Genomic DNA, 24,968 nt, shown 5'->3' on the forward strand with positions numbered 1-24,968 from the left:
GAGCCCTACGAATTGTATGTCACCAATTCACTGGGCCTGGAAAGAGATAATCTGGCTGAACCTCTCTCTTGCATCTCAGAGACTCCTTTCATGCACTCCAAAAAAATGCATGTGAGCTTCCCCCCCTAGACAAGCAATACTGCCAATGGTCATATCTGCTTCCCTGCAGGCTGAGCAATTAGTCTTCCTGAAGGTCAGATAGATATCCAGCCATGGATTTTGAGAGTGACTTGAAGGGAGCACATCTTGTTCCTGAATGAGCATCTGTTGGGGAGTAAGGAAAACTTAACTCTTCCAAAAACTTAAAACTCAGAAGCTGAAAAGAATAGCAGGAAAGCTATCAAAATTGTGTTCTGAACCCTAGTGGCTATGCAGCATGCTTTATCCACTACTGGGGCTCAGAACCTCTCAGCATAGCTGTATGCTGAAAATAAATCAATGTTGTCAAAAACCCTGTTCATGTCACTCTCACAAAAGAAAACTCCAAAAATATCACTGGAACATTGAGAAAGTGCAACAAGAGAAAGTGGATGAGTATTTCAATGAAAACAATAAGAACTCACAGAAGAACTTAAAAAGAAGCTCATGTATGCCATATTGGCTGCTTTGGTGCTAGTTTGCAGGTTAATTTGGCTTGAATTCTCTAGTTTGACATTGGGTCTGTTGGGATTGCCACACTAGTCCTGGGTTCTGCTTGGATTCTGTGGTTTGACATTGGTTCTGTTGGGCTTGCAACTGCGTCCCTTGCTTAAATTGTTTGGTTTGGATTCTCTGGCTTGATATTGGTATTGTTGGCCTTGCCACACTTGCCCACTGTTCTGTTGGGATTCTCTGGTTTGATGTTGATTCTGTTGAATTTGTTGGTTCTGTTTGCATTTTGGAGATCCCCCCCCCCAATTGATTGTCCTCATGTGTTTGGCTATTAGTTTTTTTGTCCTGGAGAAAGCACAGCATTCTTTCTTCATACAAAACAATGGATACAAGTAGGATAGTTGTGGGCACCTTGTTCAGAGACCGCATTATTCTGTGAATTGTAGAATTGGATCATTAAACTTGAGAGTTCTCAGTAAATGGGCAGGGCTAGGTTCTTGTTGAATTTGGTCTCATTTGGTTGAAAAAATGCACTCCAATCCTTTGGAAAGTTTCTCCCCATAGGGAATAATGCCCCCCCCCCTAAAAATGTCAAGACTTCTGGGAAAAAAAACTTAAATCAAAATTCTGAAGTAGTATGGTGGGACTCGAATGAGCCAGAATAGCAATATACAGCCCCTTTCTGAAATCTGGGTCTGAAAAATACCTACTTTCTTCCCAGATGTACATCCCTATTGACTGTTCTGCTTTCCCCACCTGTAACTGCACACTCACTTTCATCTGTCAATATTTTACAATTACACCTATGTCCAACACCATATAATGCTGAAAATAAACAGAAAGGAAATGAGTGCTTGAGAGGATTGTAAAGTAAGATGATTGACAGGATTGCAATGTAACAGAGAGCCAGGATTGTTGTGCAAGGCAAAGTTAACAATGTACCAGATCACATAGATGCAATGGCATTAATTCAGCAACAACAAAAACAGAGAGTCACCCAGAAAAAAGCAAGAGTGACAGTAATCAGGAATGAGAAAATTGTGATATTTGGACTACACCAAAATAATTATGTGATTTTACATACCACAACAATCTGTTGACTGCCCTATTGAAAGCTCCCATGCCATAAATTGGCCCAGACATTAACACTCATTTTCCATGCATGTCAAACCAAAAAGGTCTTTGATTATAAACCTATTATATAAGATACAACGTCTCATATACAACAAAAGAACTGAACAGGCTTTAAAACTAACAGGTCACTCAATTTGCAGTATTACTCAACATGCTTTCTCTGAACAGTATGTTCTCTCCACCTCTCTATCCTTCCCCACCCCAATTCTAAAAAATGTTTTCTATGAACCTTATACTTCATAAGATGCTATGGTGGGATGACTTCCAGTGTCAACAGTGCCATTCCTTGACTAGGGATATTTTTGGAATCTCCCCAAACAGAAGGCTCTTTATTAGGAGCCAAAAGGTATGCGTGCGTCAGAAGAACAAGAAGTACCTGGTGAAAAAAGCTCCTTTGCACAAGAGACTGTTATACAATACACACACACACATCTATATGTTTATGTGTGTCAGAATAGCACTGCAATATATAATTGATCAGACTGATTATAAACATTTCTGACTGACTAAAAATGCACCCGCAATAAATTTGGCAGCAGACTTTTCTTTAAAAATACCCCTCCAATAACTATAATATTTTAAACATAAGTGCTTATGAAACTCCAGATGGCAATCATCAACTTGAAATAGGCATCTTCTTCTAACATGGAAAAGTATGCCACTTCTAGGATGATACCTCTTATAACATATGCTGGATTGTTTAATGGCAGAAGTACACTTCTAGCTTCAAGGGTACTGTTTTTACCTACACAAATGATCAATCAATCAATCAACTAAAATTCATGCACTGAACAATGTTCCCTGTAAGCTGTGGAGTTTTGTGACCAAAAATTCTACTTTGTGAGCTACTGGCATTAAAGTTGTGAGCTACTGCATAAATTAGTTTGCTCTAGGGCCATTTTTCCTGAGCTAAGACAAAAATGTGTGAGTTGGAGGCTAAAAAATTGTGAGCTAGCTCACACCAACTCAGCTTAGAGGGAACACTGGCACAGAATCAACTTTCTTAAATCAGATGACAGTCCTAGTCAGAAGCAAAAAAATACTCAATATGTGTTTCATAGAGCAAGCATCTTGCTTGTTTGCCTGATTAGTGTGAAATCAAACATGAAATACATGAAGTTGCCTCTATAGAGACGGTTTTAGATGGACAGTAAAATTGCTCCTTTTTTTAAAAAAAAGTATTTATTTCATACGTATTCTGCCTTTCTCAATGAGATTCAAGGTAGATTACAAAAGTTTTAATAAAATGCAGTAGTATGCCACATACTAAAAACAACGCAATAAAACTGCCTAAAAAAATTCACAGACATTAAAACTTCAGTCATGAAATGACTTTGCTAAAAACAAAACAAAACCCAGTGCTCCCAGCCCTGAAATCTCTAGAGGGCCCTGCAGCATTTGGGCCACTAATCATTTCTAGTTCTTTCCCAGCTTTGTTTTTAAAAAGGCTCTAAAACGCCAGCCATGGCTGCCCGCAGCTGATAAATGTCTTGCATTAAACTTATTTCACTCTTAGCAGCATATTCATTGGAAACTCAAATTTAATTTTCGATTTTGTAAATAAATCTGAGGGGAAAGTGATACCTGAAGATATCAGAACATGCAAACATGTCTGGAGTGTCCTATAGCGCACAGGATATGTGTGTGTGTGGAGTGAGACTCTGCCCCCTCCCACCAGGCTTCACCTCTTGTGTTCTGGGTTGACACTTCAAGAGATGAGAGGGTTAGTGGATCCACTCATCCCCTTCCTGTCAGCTTCCCTCCTATGCAGCCTGGAGTGAGTAGCCAGGCAGAGTCTTCATTGGCCACCTTCCTTGGCATTTTGAAGACAGTACAGTATATCCTCCTCACCATCCCTGTCCCCTCATGGCCTCCTGGAAGAAGCTGAGAACTATTTCAATTGCTGCAATTCTGCCTCACCTGCCTCTCAACAAACTGTCCCTAGCTGCTATTCCAGTGGCTTTCTAAAGAGGCACTCCCCCCAAGACAGGACTGCTCTATCCTTGAACATAGCGACACCTGATGATGATAATAATAATAACAATATTTCCCAAGTCTAAGCAATACAGTCTGTCTTCTGTAGCTGCCAAGTAGAAGGCTATGATCTTTTAAGGAACATACCTATGTATTACAAATACAGAGAGATGCATTGGAGTCTTAAATGTTTTTTAAAGAACATTCATACCATGTGAATCCATATGAGGTAAGAAAATAATGTTACTTATATCAAGGATGCTTTGAAATGTCCTTTTCTCACTGGCTTTTAAGAAATACTAGTATTACAATATGATCTTAATATATTATAATCACATGCATGAAAGGAAAGTATACCAGGACTGGGAAACTTTTGTCATCTAAAGAAAATATGCCCAAACACATAGGAAATCTACTAATGTGTTCCTTCTTTATAATTATAATGTAATTTACTGTATTTGTGGGAAACAATATGGTTTTAAACACAGTGGCGCTTGTGAGGATAAAATGAAGAGGATAATGATGTCAGCTGCTTTGGTCCCCATTGTGAAGCAAGACGGAATACAAGTGAAATAATAATAAATATAATTGAAGATGTGGGGGCAGATAAAGATAGGTAGGTTGGTGGGCGGGGAGTAGAGAAGGAAGCAGAGAAAGGGGAAAGGATATGGGGGTTGCTAGGCAGAGACAAAGAGAGATAGTATGGGGTGGTGGATACAGGAGAAAGTGAGATGCTTCTGGAACTCCACACAACTGGGCCTGATGGCTAGTATTGCACACCTCAGCCATTGTTTTCCTGAATAGAGGCTGCCAGGGGAGGGAGAGATGAAAATAGGCAGATAAATGTAGGTTTCCTGATGAGTACAGATGGCCATGAACTGGCTCAGGAACCGATGTCCAGGGAAGGCATTAACTGGACTTTTGGCTGGTTTGGCTGGTTGGGGCCAGCTATTTAAACCTAAGAACAGAGTGGTACTGGCAGCCATTAAACCCTTTGGTTTTTTCCCCCTGAGATGACTTTATGGTACACTATTTGCCCTCTTGAGACAAATATATTCAGTACAGGAAGTATTTTTAAAATGATGAGGCTCACTTTTAAATAAGCATGCTCAGGATTGGGCTGCCTCGCTTTATATCACCTGAAAGGAAATTCTGCAAAAAATTGCAATATATATCATAATTTTGCTGCTTGATTTACAGCACTGTAAAAAATGTAGTAGACTTGACTGTCCAGTTGTCACCAAGTCCAAACAAGAGGGCAAGCCAAGAACAATGGTGTCTTGCTTACGCAAGTATTAAGGAATCTGGGTAGACCAAGTGGAAATTGTTAGGATATTCCCAATGTCTTTATTATGGAGATTCTTTATAACCTTAAAGTTCTCTTTCTTATCCTACTCTTTCTACTTCCCATTGCAGAAATTATAGGGGAAAGTGCCGACAGCACAAGAAACATAGGCCTTTTGCCTTGTGCAAATGCCTTCTTGGGTATTAGTCATACTGTATAACTGATGTCAATTGTGCTACACTGGAGAATAATATTAGAGGGAGAGTGCCCTCAGCTCTGGCAATCTCCTGTTAATTGAATCCTGCAGGAGCAGTGGTAGTAGTGTTGGGGAGGAGAAATCAGGGGAAGGAGCCAGCTTAAACATGCCAGCCTTCTGTTCTAGATCACTTATTTGCCATAATGCTAGACAGGTCTGGATTCAGAATACAAAGGAGAGCTACAGGCAGTCCTTGGAGTAAGGAATATTGAATGTTCCCCTACAGAGCAAAGGGAGCAATCTGATTACTGAAGATGTTCAAACTAACCATGGATGGGTCAAGGTTTTGAATATATGAATGGCAATGCTAGCTTATGTTGAATCAGACCACGGATCCACCTAGCTCAGGACTTTCTACTGTGGCTGGTGGAAGCTCTCCAGGGGGTCAGGCAGAGGCCTTTCCCAGCTTTAGGTATACAACAAAGGTACTTGACCACTGAACTTTGCTGAATAAATGATGTGCTAACACAAGATGACTCTCCATTTAATTTCAGGGACTGACTTCAGAAGGGAGCTTATTAAAGTAGAAAGTACCATTAAAATGGCTTTAAGCCATCCTGTTGTTTGTATTTTGTTAGCATAGCAGAGGTATAAAGTGAGGGATAACACTTCTGAAAAATCATCTGACACGGGTGATTCCTTTTAAGTTTGCAACCTAAAGTTTACACCTGGCTTTTTTGATGAAAGCAAATTTTATGTGCATTAATTTAATTGGAAAGTTATCATGCTTACCATTAGCATCATGCGAATATTCTATACCAGAAACAGTGCACCTTCGGAAGACCATTTTATTCTCAGTTAGAGTCCCAGTCTTGTCTGAAAATATGTACTGGATCTGCCCTAAATCTTCAGTGATGTTCAAAGCTCGACACTGCAGTTGAAAGTCAGTTTCTTCATCATATAAATCCTTATCTTGATGAATAAAAAACACTTGGCATATTTTAACGATTTCAATAGAGACATACAAAGAAATTGGAATCAGAACCTGAAATGCATAAAAATACGGAGTTATTAGGAGAAAAACAACAAAGGGAGAAAAGAAGGGTAATTGGATCAATGTGTGGTGAAAATTGCAGCATTGTACTGTACCTGTTTCGAATTTATATAGTTTGACTTAAAGCCAACACTGTAAAGTTATTAGAATATCTGCAAAGGTTTACTGTGACAGATTAAGAAAGCTTATGGAGCAGTTTGTAGAGCTGATATCCATAATTAGGTCTGGTGGTGTGATTATCAAGGCTTGGAGAGAGGCAAATGTTTTCAATAAAATAAGATGAGCCTGAAAGTAGCTAGGAAAAGAAGAAAAAGGTTGGGAGGGAAAGGAAGACAGAGAGTGCAGTCAGAACCCTGCTAGCACAAAAGATTTAGCAAAGGGGAGAAAAACTGAATTAATAGTTCTCAAATTTTATCTAGCTGCATAACAAGCTTCTAAATTAGCTCCTGGGGTAGTTTAATCTAGAAAACATAGTTAGAAGCTGCACAGGAAGCTGTTTTTTCAGGATGTAGGAAGTACACATTTTATAATTGTTGATCGCAGTGTTACTGTAAGAACTTTTCCCAGGAATCCACCAGATTCTCAATGATTTTCTAAAACTTCCTAATAAAAGGCTACATTCATACTGAAATATTTTCTTTCCTAACTTGGTGCTTATAAACCAGTGTGGTGCAGTGGTTACAGTATCGGACTAAGGTCTGGGACAACTGGGTTCAGAAGCCCTCTCTGACATGGAAGCTCATGGACTGACCTTGGGCTATTCTCTCTCTCTCTCCCCGTCCCAAGCTTCAGCTACCTCAAAAGGTTGTTGTGAAGATAAAGTAGAGGAAAATGATATAGCTCTTTTGAGGAAGGCCCTGAGCTCATTAGAGGATAAAAAAAAAATAGATAAGGTCTGGTGGCTAGCTGCACATCACATTCAGCTTACACAAAGGCTGGATCAGCAACCTACATCTGATGGCCAACTGGTCTCCTTTGACTGGCAATGCATATAGAAAGGGAAAAGTTGTGACTGTTGTTGCTTCTTCCTCATAAATAGCAGTAACAAAAGGTACTGGGTGGGAATGTACCTGGGGAAATGTTACTATCCCCTATTACCACTTAACCCAATTTATGTAGCATCAAAAGCATGAAACAGCCACTGACATTACTTTCCCCCAAAATGTTTTCTAGTGCTTCTGCTTCTTTAGCTGTAGATGAAACAGTAGATTAATATAGTAATATGTCTCTCTCTCTCTCTGTGTATTCTTCCGTGAGGAAAAAAGTGGCTCAACTGGCTAACTGCTGACACTGCCTACTGATGTGCTGTGGCAGTGGCTGCTACTGAGGCTTGTGGTGGGAGCAGACAGTCATGTTTCTGGCCATCCAGTCGGTGGGTGGGGTCAACAGTAGAGCAATTGCTTTCTTTCTCCCCTCCCCCGTTTCCTCCAGTGCCCTGGACGCTTACATTCAGGCAGCTGGGGTGGAGGAGGCTATATTTCCCAGGATGCACTAAAGCAGCATCTACTAAGTCAAAAAAGGTTGCAGAAGGGTGGGGTAGTCTTCTGTTTCCTATTACTCCAACCTATTTGGCTCACTGCCTGCTAAATTGGCCACCACACTTCTTGGTGCTGCTACAACAGCAGCCTCCCAAAGCACACTTCAATGGGGGAGAAGATGAGACAAACAGAGAGAGATCAGAAGAGAAGGGAGTCTCTTCCCTATTAGGTTGCAGAGGAATTCTCTTATTCACTCTTTGTCCTTATAATTCAAACAAATGAAACAAATTGTGTCATTTTGGTTTGTTTGTATTCATTTGAAAGCAAATGCACATCTCTGGTAATCTGCCTTGCAGCTGATGATGAGAGGTATTTGAGTCTGGGTGTTAACTGCTGCTGTAGATTATATTGTTTTAATTAACCATTGTTTATAACACAGTCATTTCAAATTGTGCTTAATTGTCATTTTGTTGGAAGCTGCCTCCAGCCTTGGAAAGCCAGAATCAAAATGTTTTAAATAAGGCTTTACAAGGATCACAATCAGCTATCTTGATGCAACTTATTGAGCTGAGTTTGTTGGCTGAGATTTCCAACACAAGGCTTGCTTATTGCGGAGTCAGAATATTATTCACATGTGTGAATAACAGAGCAGTCTTAAACAGAGTCAATAGCACTGCAATCCTAAATAATTCTGTGTCATTCTGCTTAGGACTGACTGTAAACGTATTCAGTCCTGAGACAATAAGATTTTTGTTTCTCAGATGTATAATATCTTAATTTTTTTAGAACCATGTTGAAAAATATGCATTTGGTAACACAAATGCATTTGCAGAAACATCTAAAAGGTATCTCAATTTTATATCATATGGTTACCTGAAAAACTATAATCATTGTCAAAAATAAATAAACTGCAGCTACAGCTGGAGACAAATAATTTCCGTCAGGACCTGGGACATCAAAAACAGGCTTCCTTTTGTCATCATACTGCCAGACCCAGATTCCATGACCTGCAAGACAGGTGAAAGAGATGAAAATACAAATTAAACTTGAAGTGGCAAAGGCAACATATTCAATTTACACGTTTCTCCTTGGAGAAAACCTGCAAAAGAAACAGAAAATAGCACTGTGCCCTTTGTGCTATATTACTGTGAATTTCTGTGTTGGAAAATTTACTTCTTTGAACACAAATACACTTTCATTAAACAGACTCTCCCATAATGCATTTTAAATTAAAACATTCAGAATTGAAGAACTCATAATTCTTCATTGCTTTTAGGAAAGAAACCTTCACACACATAAACAACTGTATAAGGACTTGTTTCCCTACAGTACTGTAGCACATGGCTGTAATATACATGTGCATATTGAACCGCGACAATCATGTGGATCTTTCCTATCCTTTTCCTGCCAGTATACTAGACAGATGGGAAAGCCCTGCCCATATGGTGGCAGTATGGTGGCATACATACCACAGCTGGCTCCAGGGTGTATGTTATGGACCAAATAGGCCTCATAAAATTCATTGCAATCGTTAGGTACAAAGCTGAGGTAAAGTGAGTTTCATGATAGGAACCCAACAAAGAATAGATATTAGACTTACAATGGAGAGAGGGTTCATATAGAACAGCCACAAGGAAACCTGTATTTAATTACAATCGTTTCCCCACAGCAACACAACCTTGGTCACAAAATACAAAGCCTGTGGTCTTAACTGATTGCCCTGTGACTGCTCTCTGGGAAATTTGCTGTCCTCTTACAAGTCTACACATTTCTTTACAGAATACAAAGAGCTTTTATCTGGTATAATTACCCTTTCTTGTTTAAATTCATAACTTACAGTAATGCTCGACTGTTAGTGTATTAAATGCTCATTACCTATTGCTCACTTTCAGACCAGATCCTCCCTACCAACCAGTTGCAATACAGATGCAATATGCTATACTTTGGTAAATTATAATTTAATTGAATTTAATTGAAATTACCATTTTCTTTAAGTTGTTATCAGGAAAAGTGGTTTCTAAAGCCAGCACACAATCTCTAGGACAGCACAACTGGAAGTGAAGCCTCAACATCTTTCCAGGGCTTCCAGGTGGGATGGACTTGCACAAAGGCTCATTCTTCTGTGACCCCTCAGCAGACTTTGATATTGTCAGTTGAGAGGCATTGCTTAACAGTGATTTTGTTCCTGGTTGATAGGTTGGTGCCAATGGGTAGTATTAAGTACTTGCTGATCTACTCCCTGGACTTCGTACTTTAGAGTACTTATAGAGTACTCTTTGTCCTTTAGAGTACTCTTACCTTGTACCCTACTGCAGTTCAACATTTACATGTAACTGCTGGAAGAGCTTAGTATGTCATAACATCAATATACTGATTACATCCTGAAGGTAAGAGCTGATCTTCCATCAGGAAAACAAAGGTCTGCAGAGGGAGGTGGCAGAGGGTAGTGGGTCATTTCAGCTGTCATCTGGCAGAGAGTTCCAGTATGTTGGGACCAGGACCTAAAAGGCCCTGGCCCTGGTTGAGTACAGCTGAACTTCCCTAGGGCCAAGGATCACCAGAGAGTTGTTACCAGTAGAGCGTAATGCTCTTCCGGGGACTTACCAGAGGAGATGGTCCTGCAGATACATTGGTCCCATACTGCTCAAAGCCTTAATGGTCAAGACCAAAACTTTGAATCTGACTTGGAACTCCACCGGGAGCCAGTGTAGCTGGTGCAGCACTGGTTGAATATGTGTCTTCCGTGATGTTTCTGTAGGGACTCATACTGCTGCATTCTGGACTCAATGGAGTTTCCAAGTCACTCTCAAGGGTAGGACAGCACAGAGTGATTTATAGTAGTCTAATCTGGAGGTGACTATTGCATGAATTACTGTGGCTAGGTCAGGGCATGATAGGAAGGGAGCCAGTTGCCAAGCTTGGCAAAGATGGAAAAATGCCAGTTTGGCAATATGCATGACCTGGGCCTCCATCGAAAGGAGTGTCACACCCAGGCTCTTGACAGATGTCATATGTAAGGAGATAGGGTCAAAGGATCATGGTTTTATTGCTTTTTCTTCTGTCGTATCCATTGTGTCTGTTTATGATGGTGATTTTATTTCTCTGTTAAAAATTCTTTACATTTTTAATGCAGTTTGTCTCATCATTGAAAACCACAATAAAAGCTTTGTTTGATCCATGCGTAAACAACAGAGAAGGGGGAGGTGAGCATAATTATCTCATGAGTATTCAAGAGTTAAAACTATAAGGAAAGGGAGCCTACAAACAAATCTATAGACTTGATCAGGGATGGAATTCAAACAGGAGCTCATTTGCATATTAGGTCACACACCCCTGATGTAGCTAATCCTCCAAGAGCTTACAAGGCTCTTTTTTGTAAGCTCTTCGAAAATTGGCTACATCAGGGGGGACGGGGGACGGTGTGGCCTACTATGCAATGGAACTCCTGCTAGAATTTCACACCTGGACTTGATGGTGGTGGTAGAAATAGACAGAGACTGGAACTGAGAGTAGAGGGAGAAGGGCTGGTTAGGGCAGGTTACCTAAGTAAGTCTGAGTAACTTCTTTACCTCCAAGCAGGCAGCAATGAAGACTTGTGGGTCCTGTTTCCCCACAAATATGAATTATTGTCAGTGTTCATATGCTTATATATTAATTAATAGAAACATCTGGCTTTCTTATTTTCCAAACTTTAAAATTTTGCTATCAGAAATAAAAAATAAGGGAACTTACCAACTGCTGAAAACAGACACATCACAATAAGTATGAGGACACACCAAAGGACATCAACATTCATTTGTCTTTCAAGCTTACTGCGTTTATAACGTGGTCCATTGTTATTTAGCAAGGCTTTCGTCTCATGCCCTGCCAAAGGAATTGTATTAAAGAATAACATGTAGAGTTGTGGTGATGATTAAAAAAAATGTATCGCAAAAACAACAGCTGCATCTTTACCTGCATAGATGACTATCCCTGAGACTTCTTCTGTATTTCTAATAGTACATCCTCGTAATAAAAGATTATCTTTATACAGTGCAACCTTCTTCCCACCTCTATGGACACTGAAAAAGAAGATGGTAACAACTTATATATAAATAGCTGCTCCTTATTTGTGGAGATGGCAAAGCATATAACTAAGTCTTAACCCATTTCTTGAAAATTTAGAAAGATATATTCCGGCAACTGAATATTTCGTTCACAATCAATAATGGGAAAATTCCCACTACTGCTGTTTTACAAATATAATTAAACATTTTCTGACAAGTTAGAATGCAAATCACTCTCCCATTTTCTTGTACATCATTCTGAGGTTACCCATGTGCCTAAACACTGTTCATTTCTGAACATACACCATATATCTTTAAATATAGAGCTATCTGCTCTGCCTCCATTGCTATCAGTTGCCTTTCCATTTCAGTCTTCCACTTCTACTGAAAGTGCAACACAATGATCCTGAACTTTATTCCTGACTCCCTCTGTGGCAGAAGTTGGGCTTGAGTGGGCCCAGCCTTTTCTGTTCTATGTATGCAAGGACTTGCTATAGCTAACTTCTGCTTTGATTCTGTAGTTCCATAACCCTTTGGTCTTTTTGCTGGCAACCTAAATGTAAAAACTAAAGCCATCCCCTGTAGATGAACCTTTGCCTGAATTCTGACACTCCCCAGCTTCCAAGTGCCAGGCTGCAAAGCCTAAACATATCGGTCTAGATCTTTTTGACACTGCAGTTACTAAAACATATCAGGGCAAAAGTTCATACTAGCAAAACTTCATCTTAATAACTTAGGATGGGTTGGGATTTTTGCAAGTATGGTACATTTTTAATTGACTTCTCCCTTTATTTCCATTGGCTGAAAAGAGTAGAAGGAGGATGCTTAGGCTTTGTTCGAGACTGTTTGGCCAACACCCCACCTAGGCTTGAGTCCACAGTCTGGGAATATTTCTTGTTCTTTCTGAGTGTACACTATCAGGCATTGGAATTTTCTATATACTATTGGGTATTGATACTGAATATATGCGACTGAGTGCTACTTGTGTATGGTTTTAGAATTTATAAATACTTTTAGTTAAAGGCAACTGTTCTCACTGTGTTTCTTTTCCTTGGAAGCCTGAGTTCCCTAGCCAGACTCCATCCACACATAGAAAAGTCTGGGTATAATGAGGCTGGTGATCCCAGGCAGAGGCCTGGACCCCTATAATTCCCCTTCACCCTCAAATGGCAAAAATCTTTTTCACTATAACTGGCAACATAATCTTGATATATTAGTATGATACATTCATACTTCTTGCCATAGCAAACCTTCATGGTCAATCAAAGATGCCAAATTCTTTTGGTACCTATTCCAGATATTTATAATGATATTCCCCATGATATTCTCATGGTCCAAACAGTTCCCTCCAGGAAAACTGCACCAGCTATAAGGTTGAAGTCCCTGCTCCATATGTACCATGTGGTAACGATCTGAACTTGGCACCACATATGTGGGCATTGAGGGGAGTCCACAACTTACTATTGTACAGGACACAGGATGGGAACTCCCATCTGTGTAATCCATAAGGGGCCTTTTTTATAACATGTCTGCATAGAATGCAGCAGTTGCACATTTTGAGCACTTCTAGTTGATGTTTAACTCTAATTTTCTTAGATCTAAGTTGGCAGCCATGTTGGTCTGAAGTTGTAGAACAAAATAGGAGTCAATTGCACCTTTAAGACCAACTTAGTTTTATTCAGAACATAAGCTTTTGTGTGCATGCACACTTCTTCAGACGAGGAATGAGGTACAGTAAGCAGAGCCACATATAGCTACTCACCTCAGTTCACCCCAAGCAAGAAATGTCTTCTAATTTTCTTATTATATAATTATCTCTTTATATGTTGCCCTTCAGTAACTTCAATTTCTCTTTGAATTTTGTACTTCCTCCTTTTTCTCCTCTAGCAAAAGAACCCAATATCAAGAAGTTGGCTACTCCTATGGCCTAAATGTTGCCTAAACAGTAAACCAATTCATACTTAGCACACCTTCCAGATATGATTATATTTCTCTTTTAATTTAATCTACATTCCGACTGAATCATTACCTAAATGTCATTCTGTTCTCTACTATTTTTCTTTTTCTTAAAATGTGGAAATTTTTACTTCTTTTAAAAGTGGAGAAGACCACTTTTTTATTTTATTCTGGAGAAATCCTTGTAAAATCCAGAAATTTTCCCAAAGTGCATGAGTCTGTTTAAGTGACCTTTCCTGTGGCTTGTTGTGTTCCCCAAGATTTGCTTTCTTGTATTTCTTTCTTTACTATCAGATTATGGGATATGTTAGTTTTTCAAGGAAGTGCTGTCAATTGCATAAAAAAGTTAAGATAAACTCCCAATGAGTAGAATCTGCCATTACTGAAACAGTCCTGATGCCAAGGGCAAACTAATCCACACAAAGAGTAAGGCAGTGGAATTAATTAAAAACTCTTTGTCAATGAAACCTTTGAACGAAACCAATGGATTCCTTTGTTACTGTCTGCTAACCATACCTACTGTGTCAGAGGAAACAGGAGGAAACTTTGTGAGAGTGCATTACTGCAAGGGGAATAGTAAGAAGAAAATATTGCAGTTTCCCAAGTTAAATTAAATAGAACATGCATTTTTAGAGAAAAAAAGACTAAAACTGTATGTCCCTAAAGCAAACACACATGAAGGTATTTTATACACTTTTTTAATTCTAAGAAAAATAGAATCCCTGCATTTGTTATTTGCTAGGATGGGTCAGGCTAGCCTGATGATCTCATCAGAATTCAAGAAGCTTATGCAGGGTCAAGTCCTGGTTCATATTTGGATGAGAGACCATCAAGGAAGTTCAAGGTTTCTACACAGAAGTAGGCAATGGCAAATCATCTCTGATTGTTTCTGGCCCTATGGGGTCATCATAAGGCAGCTGCAACCTGATGGCACTTTCCACCACCACCACCAGGTACGTACATGTTGATACCAAACAATAAAAATAAAAGACTTATTGGCAGAGGCTTCAGTGTTTTAGGAGGGGTTCACACTGATAATATTTTCCAGAGGGGGTGCAAGAAAAAAATTAGATTTAGTTCTTAAGTAGTTTTCAAAACTTGAGTCAGGGTTTTGAATCCTGGAATTAAAACTAGATATATTGGGAAATTAACTTGATAATCATTTTGTTGACTTCAATGAGAAACACATTTCTAAGTTTAACTCTCTGCTTAACTGGATTGAAATTACCCACATAGAAAAGATCTTCCCTGCCAATTTTAGGCAGACAGGAGAAAGTCCCTCAATGTAAAAGACAGTTTAAATTTTCATTTGTAAAGTAGACAAAGGGAGGGGTAACTTTCTGCTTTTTCTTGTGATATTCAGTTTGAATGTTGAGAGATTTTCTTAACATTCTGCATGAACAAGAAAGGTGGTATACACATCCTTTCCTATATCCTGTCACAATGTTCCGTTTAGCATTTTCCCCAAGTCCTACTGATTTTCCATACTGGAGCCTGAGGCGATAGGTGGGAATAGATCAGACCTAACCTCTCTTGTCTGCCAGCTTCTATTTTGTTTAAAAATAGACAAGGACAAGTGAGAGGCCCATAGAGACTTGTAGGAGACTTCTCATTTTTTCTTTCTCCACTATTTCCTCTTTCCATGAAAGTTCCCATAGCTTCTCCCTTTTTCCTGCCTTCTTTCCACCCATTAGCCTTTATCTGCCCCCTCATCTTCAGCTCTCCCTCCTTCCCTTTCTGTGGCAGCTTTTACCTAGGAAAATTACAGCCAAATTGAGCACTGCCAACCACTGACTTAAGCCCAGTTGCATATTGCTGGCTGCTGGGCCCAGCTGAATGAAACACTTCTGAGAGGCACCTGTTTCTTGCAACCCCTTCCCACACATTTCTTGTTTTCATCCTCCTAGCAGCAACCTCACCTTCCTTGCTTCCCTCACCTTCTCTGCTTCCCTCTGTCCTTCCCAGTCACTAGCCAACCTACCTTTATCTGCCCTCTGTCTTCAGCTTTTCCTCCTTCCCATCCCCTAGTAGCCTGCCCCTAGGAAAAGTCTGGGCATTGCATGGTGCCAGTCAATGGGCTGGACCCCGTTATGTGGTGCTGGCTGAGTTGGAGCCCTGTTCTGTAGTGCCAGGCAGAGTTGGCACTGATGCATGGTGGAGAAACTGCAAGGTCTTGCAAGGGGCACCTAACTTTTCCTTAACCTCCCCCAACTAGTTTGTCCATAATGGGGACTCAAAGCAGCTTACATCATTATCCTCTGCTCCATTTTATTTTCACAACAACCCCATGAGTTAATTTAGACTGGGAACATGTGATTGGCCCAAAGTCACCCAGTGAGCTTCCATGACAGAGTGGAGAGTCAAACCTTGGTCCCCCAGATCCTAATCTGAAACTCTACTACACCACACTGGCTACTGTAAAGTGGCTGTTGTTGAAAAATAAAAAAGAGTGAGGCTTGGGTGAGTTATGCAAGTCTTATGGTAGAAAGTCAAATGGTGGTTACTGTTCAGCCTGACCTTAGTGAATCCTCCCTCTACTCTGGGCCCTGTCCCCAACCCCTTGTCTTTTACTAATTGAAACCAAAGCTTAAAGGATGGCAATATTGGCTGTTGTAGATTTTCCAGGCTGTGCGGCCGTGGTCACCGAGACCAGGCCACATGGCCTGGATAATCTACAGCAGCCAATGGACTCCAGCTGCAAAAGCCTGTGACAACATATTGCTGGCAATATTGTGCTTACCTAACAACAGCCACTGGACACTCTTATGTCTTAAGGTACAAGCACTATTTCTGTCATTTTGAAGGGTTTTAGTCCCCAATGTATTTAGAGGGTACTTCTCAGGTTTGTAGAAAGATGTCTTGCCTGTCCACAGCCCTAATCTCTGGATTTAAAAATCCACAAATAGGGCTATGTTGAGAAGAAGATATATTGGTGGGTGGAACCATGTGAAGTGGGATTCACACAATCTTATAGGGACTTTCAAAACAACATTATTAGAGAAATCAACATTTCAAGGAGAGAGACAATCTGAGCTTTCAACACCACACTGATCACTCTCACTCACCTACATATGCGTTTGGTCTTTGTAATTGTGGGATGACATAACTTCTATCCCCCTTCCAGTCCAACATTTATTCTACCTATCATCAGGGTGATGGGTACAGCCGAATTCTCTGCTAGTATTCTTCCTTGCTCTCTGCAGGCATTGTCTATTTCCCATAATGTTAGTAAGCTTACTGTCGCTGGAAGAAGGGAGAATGTTGCGTGATGCCATCTTTGTTTCTGTTCCCTATTTCCTGTCCTGTCTTATAGCATGAGCAGCCCCAGAGAATGAAGTAGCTCATGCAAACAGTATAACATGCAGTGATGCCCTTCACACACTTACATATAATCAAAAAGCTCTACCAAAAGTGGGTAAGATGGTGCAATATTGGGTGAGAATGGAAACATTCTGCACAGAAATGCCAATCAGAGCAATCTTGTTTGGCAGTGGATTGGCCAACTGTTCTGGCTGGATGATGTCTTCATCAGGTACCTATGCTGCCCTTCCTGCCTGCCAGGAAAATGAAACCAGACAGCAAGGTGCTATAATCTATAAGATTGGGAGGCTTCTGACTGATCTCAAATGTCAAAAATAATCTTGTTTGTATTTCAGGCATTTTCAATATTTATGAATGGGAATTTAGCTCAGCATTTGATACGTTAATTTCCATTTGAACATCCCTTCTATTTTCTGTGGCACTTCAAACTGCTTTACATTTCTTACTTGATCCATCTAAATCAAAGAGGGTTATCTAACTGCTCTGTTTACCTAAAAGGAAGAGTAGCTTTTTTCAACTGTCAAGGGAAAAAAAAAGACAAAACTGCCAAGTTACAATTATGTACAGTAAAAAAAAACCTTTTGTGTACAGGCGTGGCCAACGGTAGCTCTCCAGATGTTTTTTGCCTACAACTCCCATCAGCCCCAGCCATTGGTCATGCTGGCTGGGGCTGAAGGGAGTTGTAGGCAAAAAACATCTGGAGAGCTACCACTGGCCACCCCTGGTGTATAATACTTTTGACAAGGATCATGTTATGCTCAGGGATATCTTCCATTCAGGTAAATAAAGTAATATTTCCATTTCATAGACATGGGAAGTGAGGCTAGAGACAATCATGTGCAGCAAAGGGCTATACACATGACAATGCAAACTTTAACTCTCTCCTCCAGATAGCTGTTTAGTGCTTCTGGCATGAAGAGATGTACTAATCTTGGCTTAAAGTTAAAGGTAGTCCCCTGTGCAAGCACCACTCATTTCCAACTCTGGGGTGACATCGCATCACAACATTTTTATGGCAGACTTTTTACGGGGTGGTTTGCCATTGATGTGGTGATAAACAATCAGCAGTGCACATGTAGTGTAGGAATTCATGTGTGAAACACAGATGCCCCTTAGGGACTTCTGGATATTATCAATGAAGATGATCTAAGTGCAATGCAAAAGTTTGATTTTATACAGTGGTGATTCTTACTGCACTGGTTATGAATGAAGGGAGCATGTGGCTGATATAAGATGTGAACATAAATCAAGTGCATAGCTGCTGGACCCCAGTGGTTAGGGATGTTAAATAATAAATGAAGGGGCCGCAGTGGAAAGTGAGGATAACAGTAATAAAGTTCCAAATGTTTCACAGGCGTTATCTTACTGTAATCCTTGAGAACTGTGTCATAAGGTAAGTCAGAACTCATCAGCTTCAATACTGTACATGTGATATGCAGCATATATTTGGCATTACTTTTCTGACAATCATCTCTATCAAGTAAAAAGCACTTAGACCTTCTAGAGGCTAACTAACTCAGTGTACTACTACATGAGCTGCCACAGGCCCAGTTCATCAGATGCTGTTGGATATAGCACTCTTAAAAAAGCTGTCTTCAAACAGTGTTTTAGATTTGTAGTATGTATACTTATCAAACAGCTATATCACTATAGCATTATTGTGTTTATTGTTTATTTTGGGTAATTATGTATACAATGAAAAAGTTACTCAGTGTCAAAGGCATGATGGTGTCTTAATTGGACAATAACAAGCAATAAATAAAAAAAAAGCCTGCCCCAAGAAGCTTGCTATCTAAAATTCAGCAGTGAGGCAGTCAACAGAGAGAATCATGGGATTAACTGTTTTTAAATGGGTTAATATGTCTCCTCTTCTAAAGTCTGTCTGTTGTATTTTAGACAGCATACTGATAACAGGGGTCAGTAATTCTTTGAGATCACTGAAGACATAGGAACAACTTACCTACCATGAATCAAAATAAAGTTTATAGAAGCTGAAAGGTATCATTGCCTAAAACTTTATTGTAGCTGATGGAATGGAAGAAAGAGAGTGCTGGTAGTGACCTCCTTGTCCTGAATGCTTGACTGAAACTGTTTTGGGTTGGCCCTGATGTTTCCATTTAGTAAAACAAAGATATTAAATAACATTTACAGTATGTCTCAGATAAACCACACAAGTGGGAAACAATGCATTAAAATAAAGAACTAATCACAATCAATTTAAAACTATTCATACCACAAACATTCTCCTTAAAAATTGCCAGTAATATTTATTTTTAACTAAACCACTATTTAAGAAAATACCAATATGATTCTTAGGAGAATTATAATCTTGCAATAAAGGGAACATGACCATTTCCTATCAAATCTGCTTTCCAGAAATGCTTTTAGAAACTACTAAAAATGGCACCAGCATCATTCAAAAATATCTAGAATCAAGCAAACTATACCACATGCTTTACAAACCTCACTCATAAATAAGTTATTTGTTCACCTTAATTGTACTGCTTTATTTTGCTAAAGCCCACCCAACATTCAGTTATGCAGAAATTAGGGCCAGCTCAGATGATGGTGAAATTCTGAGAAGATCTTAATAGCCTTTCCCCTTAGAACATCACACCTGAAACATAATGTTATGTTCTTTTTAGGTCTTCATCCTGATCTGCTGCTTGGCTCCTTTGCCTCAGTGACTTGAATATACATTTAATGTTTGCTTGGGAGATCTGCTCTGAAGGAACCTTCTCATGGTGTTTCCTGTCTGCTTTCTCTTTCTACCTGTGAACTAGATTATGAAGGCTAATGGTTGAGATGTGCATGAAGCTACCATCCATATGCTCTCCTGTTCTCTATGCAGGAGAATTACAGAAGAAAAATGAAAGATTTCAGGGGCACAGGCTTGGGTATTTGACCAGGCAAAAAAAAATTTACCAACCAAATAGTTAAATAATGACCAAGTGCATAAAGATCATTCCTTCACTAGATAAAGTAGTGGTCCCCAATCTTTTTGGCACCAGGGACCGGTTGTGTGGAAGACAATTTTTCCATGGACTGGGGGCAGGGGCAATGGTTTCGGGATGATACATTTGCACTATATTTTGGTGTGGTGGTTAAGTATGAGGACTCTTATCTGGGAGAATCGAGTTTGATTTCCCACTTCTCCATTTGCAGCTGCTGGAATGGCCTTGGGTCAGCCATAGCTCTCGCAGAGCTGTCCTTGAAAGGACATCTTCTGGGAAAGCTCTCTCAGCCCCACCTACCTCAGAGGGTCTCTGTTGTGGGGGAGGAAGATAAAGGAGATCATGAGCCACTCTGAGATTTGGAGCGGAGGGCAGGATATAAATCCAAAGTCGTCTTATTATTATTATTATTATCACTACATTGTAATATATAATTAAATAATTATATAACTCATGGCCCAGTTGCTAATAGGTCATGGACTGGTACTGGTCCACAGCCCGGGGGTTGGGGACCCCGAGATTAAGTATCACAACCTGAGTGACAAAGCATCAAGCAAAAGGTAAGAACCCATGCAAGTTATATACCTGGGTAAGTACAACAAGGGAGCAATGAGGCTAGAAAAGAGTACTCTTAGGGAATAAAGTCACTCCTTTTGAGCTCAGAAGGGCTGATTTGTTGAAGCTGACTGAGGCGCATTCAGAGATACATAGCCAAAGAAGCTCTTTAGAGATGTGATAGAAGGTACTACTCCCATGATGAAAGCTTTTCTGCTGTCATGGAGCACAAGGGTCTCGGGGCAAGCAGGCATCATACTGAGTGAAAGGAAAACTGAAGGGGCCAACTATTCAGGCTATGAACCAGTATCTTCTTATGCTGGTCTTATAGAAAAAAAGCATTTGTGATGGATTTGTTGACTACATGGTGATTTGCCTGTCTGCTGCACAGCATGCAGATAAAATGCACAATTAAAAAACCAAACAAACCTGTGCTGGGAGGAGGCAGTGATCATGGTGCACATTGGCACCTGCAACATTGAGAAGTATAGCTGTAAGTTCCTGGAAGAGCAACCTCAGCTACGATATTGAAACCTCAGATATTGAAAGTCAGGATTTCCAAGGTAGCATTTTCAGAAATGCTATGTATTCCATATGAAAGGCCAGCTAGACGAGAAGAACTGTGGAATTCCATTATTCAATCCATAACTGAGTCAGTTGTGTTTGGAAGAAGGATTTAAATTTTATAGGCACAATTGGGTAAGTAGAAATAAAACAGACTGGTGGAGCAATATTAAAAGTGCCAACTTTAAAATTGATTTCTGGATGAAAGCAGGAGCTTCAGAGTTCCCATTCAGGGGGATTCTTTGCTTAGGGATAATAATGTTAGTACTTCAGGTCTTCCAAGTAAAGATAGGAAATAAACTTTGTAAAGTTGGTCATCATTGCTTGAAATCGGATTGACCAGATGGAGACAGAAATAATGTTTCCTTTCTGTCTTCATCTAGTCAATCTGATTTCAAGCAATCTTGGTCTCCTTACATAAAGTGTCTGATTTATTTTAACTGTAAACAAGGTAAACACAACAGATGAAATAGTAGAATGTACTCACATGAAGCCTCGAAACCTACTTAAGTCATTATTTGGCTCCTCGCATTCAATGATACTAGTAAACTTTAATGGGTCAAATTCAGAGTCCTAGAACAGAAAAAGAAAGTATTATGCAATTAGGAGAAATCTTAACATCTAAAACCATTGCAATTTCTTTTTAATGGTGCAAACTTTGTGAACGGCAATTTGGGAATATTTGTTTTTCTGAACAATCTGGGGACTCAAGTGAAATCCACAGACTAAAATGGATACAAAAAAAGCAGTGGTGGTTGTACCTAGCTGAGGCCTCTAGGCCCCACTGAACAGACAATAATATCATTAGGCAATCTAGGTATCTCCCTCCACTCTGTGGTCTACCCAGTTCTCTGTGGTACCCTGCCATTAGGTGAAATAGGTGATTACCTAGGGCACCAGCCTTCAGGGCCTGCTTCCTTCCTGGGCTTCCCTGTAAGCTGTGCAGCACAGCGTTGGGCTGCACCTGTGTAACAGCAGGAGAGAGAGCACATGTAGTCGCCTGACTGCAGGGAGCATGTGCATGGATGTGAAGAGCTGGCCATGGCAGCAAAGAAGGGCACTCGCAAGCCACCAGTGGTACAGCAGATGCCAGCAGGGGAGGTGGACAGGGAAGAAAAGCTGTCAAGGAACAGGAGGAAGCCAGACCTCAGGAGCAGAGAAGTTGTGCTGGCCACTGTGGCAGCGGCAGATAAGGTGATCCTGTCGTCACCCCCTGGGCAGCAACTTTTCCGGGCTTCATGGAGATCAAGGCATGAGGAAGTAGCTTCAGCTGCACTTCTCAGCCTCCAAAGGACACAAGATGCCCCCGGGAAGAAGCAGGGAGGGGAAATGAAACCATTTTTTTAAAAAATTATGTGCCATTTTTCTACCTTAGTAGGGTGCCCCAAGGACGCATGATTAGTCCGGGTGATCAGAGGTTGATCAACAGTTGCTTTCTAAGCTGAGTGCCATGGCCGTGCTTCCTGCCTCCACCCCGTTATGGAGCAGGAGCAGATGCACCCACAGGTACATTTGGCGTGAAGAGTCCCTGATTGTTTGCGTTGTCATGGAGGCAGCTGTGGGTCGCCTTTTAGCAGGAGTTTTGATGACCGTTTGTGTGTTTGGGTGGGTAAGTGTGCTAGAGGGGGGGAGCTTGGGGGCTAGGCGGGGCTATTGAGAGACCCATTATGAGCACACATATAAACACAAAAATAGTAAAAGAAATACATAAAACCCACCTAGAAGATCAAGACACACAAGCCCAGTTCACATGTTACTTGTAAAAACATACCCAACTTGCATGGTGAGAAAGAGCCAACACGGGTTGGCTTGACAAATGAAACCGGGGACTGATCTCTGGAGAAACCGGAGGTTTCAGACACATGTTCAGCTTGTACATGCATTTAACTTCTATTGGGGCCCATTTACATTAGAAGTGGCAACACGTTAAAAATTTATCCTTTTACCTACTTCTATCACATAGCTGCAATTTAAAACACGACTCACCATGGAAACACACTTTCAGATTCAGCTGTGGTTCCCCACAATTTGTTTCCGCTGTGCAGAAAAAGAATCAAATGATGCACAGCCACTTCCTACTCTACAAGGTAAAAGCAAGAGCACGCTAACTTTTTAATGTGCATCCTGTTCTGTTGAAACATATGAAGCAGCCTGCAGATATGAAAATAAATCTCACTCTCTTCCTGTGATAAAGTCACTTCCAGCAGCAAGTATATTTGGGTTTGCAGAATAAAGGGAAAAAAGACATTTTGTATGGGCAGGCTGAAAATAGTAAAATTATCATTAGCAGTCTTCAAATGTTTCAAGTTAAAGCAAAGCCACATGGCCATCTGGGACTTTATAAATCAATACATTGTCAATTAGGAGAATGTTAATAAAAGCCTTCTGAACATATAATCAGAAGCTCTTAATTGCTTCGTGCTATCTAAAATAAATTAATCCTATGCAGTAAATTAGCCACATACAGTAGGATGTTTCTTTCCTAATTAACATTTAACGTTCTTGATTCGCTAATTAGGCCCAAGCTGGCACTTGTGCTATCTTCATACATGTTGCACACTGACACATGAGGCTTCATCATTGTACTTCCATGACAGAACAAACACCCTTTTTGTTTAGCCATAAAAGTTAAAATGCTCCATTCTTTCAGTAACTATCATACTAATTCAGGGCTTTTCCATAGGGCTTTAAAACCCCCCAGTAATGACTGAATTGTTTCACCTTTGGTGCATGTTTCCTCAAATATACCTGGAAGGTTGACTTTTACTGAAGGAAAATTATACCTTGGATCCAGCCAAAAATCTCTAATGGAAGGATTTCTACTCTGTTAATGGAAGCAAAAATCTCTACTAATGGAAGCATGACTTCTCTGCATTGCCTCTTCTGCTGCAGCCCCAAATGCCTCTCCTGGTGCTCCTGGGGTATAGGAGATGCTTAGGGGCAGATAGGCCATGGGAGTTGAGAACTGGCTACCTTGTGCATGTGAAATCATTGAGCGGTTTATAATCTCATTTCCCTTCCCCTCCCCACGACTGACACCCTGTGAGGTAAGTGGGGCTGAGGGAGCTCGTTCGAGAACTGCTCTTGAGAAAACAGCTCCAAGAGAGTTACAACTGACCCAAGGTCACTCCAGCAGTTGCATGTGAGAAGTGGGGAATCAAACCTGGTTCTCCCAAATAAGAGTCCACACACTTGACCACTACACTAGACTGGCTCTCTTTAATCCAGATCCTATGGGGTGATATTGTTATATGCAAAACTGGAGTCCCAGTCACAACTGCTTTCATTATTTCATAATTAGTTGGATGGGAAATCTTCTGAGATATAAATACCTTCCTTTTGACCCAGGCTTAATACAATATAGTCATTAACAGACATTCTCACATTTTGACATATTACTGTTTTATTGCTTTTGCATGCTCATGCTACTCAGATCAAAGGTTTACTCAATTTGTTAATTTTACTGTTCTGTCATTGAATCTTAAATTTGTACCATTTTGCATTCTAAACCACTCCCTATCAGATAATTTTACTATACTGTCATTGGATGGGTATAAACTTGTACCAGTTTGCATTCTGAGCCACTGACTACCAGCTATGGTGGCTTTGCTCACTGTACCGGATTCCTCGTCTGATGAAGTATGCTGAGAGAGCACATGAAAGCTTACGTTCTGAATAAAATTAAGTTGGTCTTAAAGGTGCACTTGACTCCTATTTTGTTCCTCTGCACAACAATCTTAATCTTTCTTGGCAGTCTCCCATCCAAGTCCTGATCATGGTCAACCCTGCTTAGCTCCCAAGCTGTGATGAGCTCAGGTATCCTTGGGCTATTTGAGCTGCTTCCACTGCATTAGCATATC

The 24,968-nt window shown here is 40.3% G+C and overlaps 1 protein-coding gene across 1 annotated transcript in view; it reads right to left on the bottom strand.

Annotated features, from left to right (window-relative positions):
* The window catches only part of ATP10A (ATPase phospholipid transporting 10A (putative)), a 163,362-nt gene that overhangs the window by 57,937 nt on the left and 80,457 nt on the right, over positions 1–24,968 (bottom strand). The window contains exons 4-8 of the mRNA XM_060233861.1: positions 21,596–21,681; positions 11,667–11,773; positions 11,445–11,576; positions 8,586–8,719; positions 5,973–6,225 (exon numbers count right to left, since the gene is read on the bottom strand). Of these exons, the coding sequence (XP_060089844.1) occupies positions 5,973–6,225; positions 8,586–8,719; positions 11,445–11,576; positions 11,667–11,773; positions 21,596–21,681 (712 nt within the window). The remainder of the gene's footprint in view (positions 1–5,972; positions 6,226–8,585; positions 8,720–11,444; positions 11,577–11,666; positions 11,774–21,595; positions 21,682–24,968) is intronic.

Source organism: Heteronotia binoei, chromosome 3 (assembly GCF_032191835.1).
Source record: "Heteronotia binoei isolate CCM8104 ecotype False Entrance Well chromosome 3, APGP_CSIRO_Hbin_v1, whole genome shotgun sequence".
Taxonomy (NCBI): domain Eukaryota; kingdom Metazoa; phylum Chordata; class Lepidosauria; order Squamata; family Gekkonidae; genus Heteronotia; species Heteronotia binoei.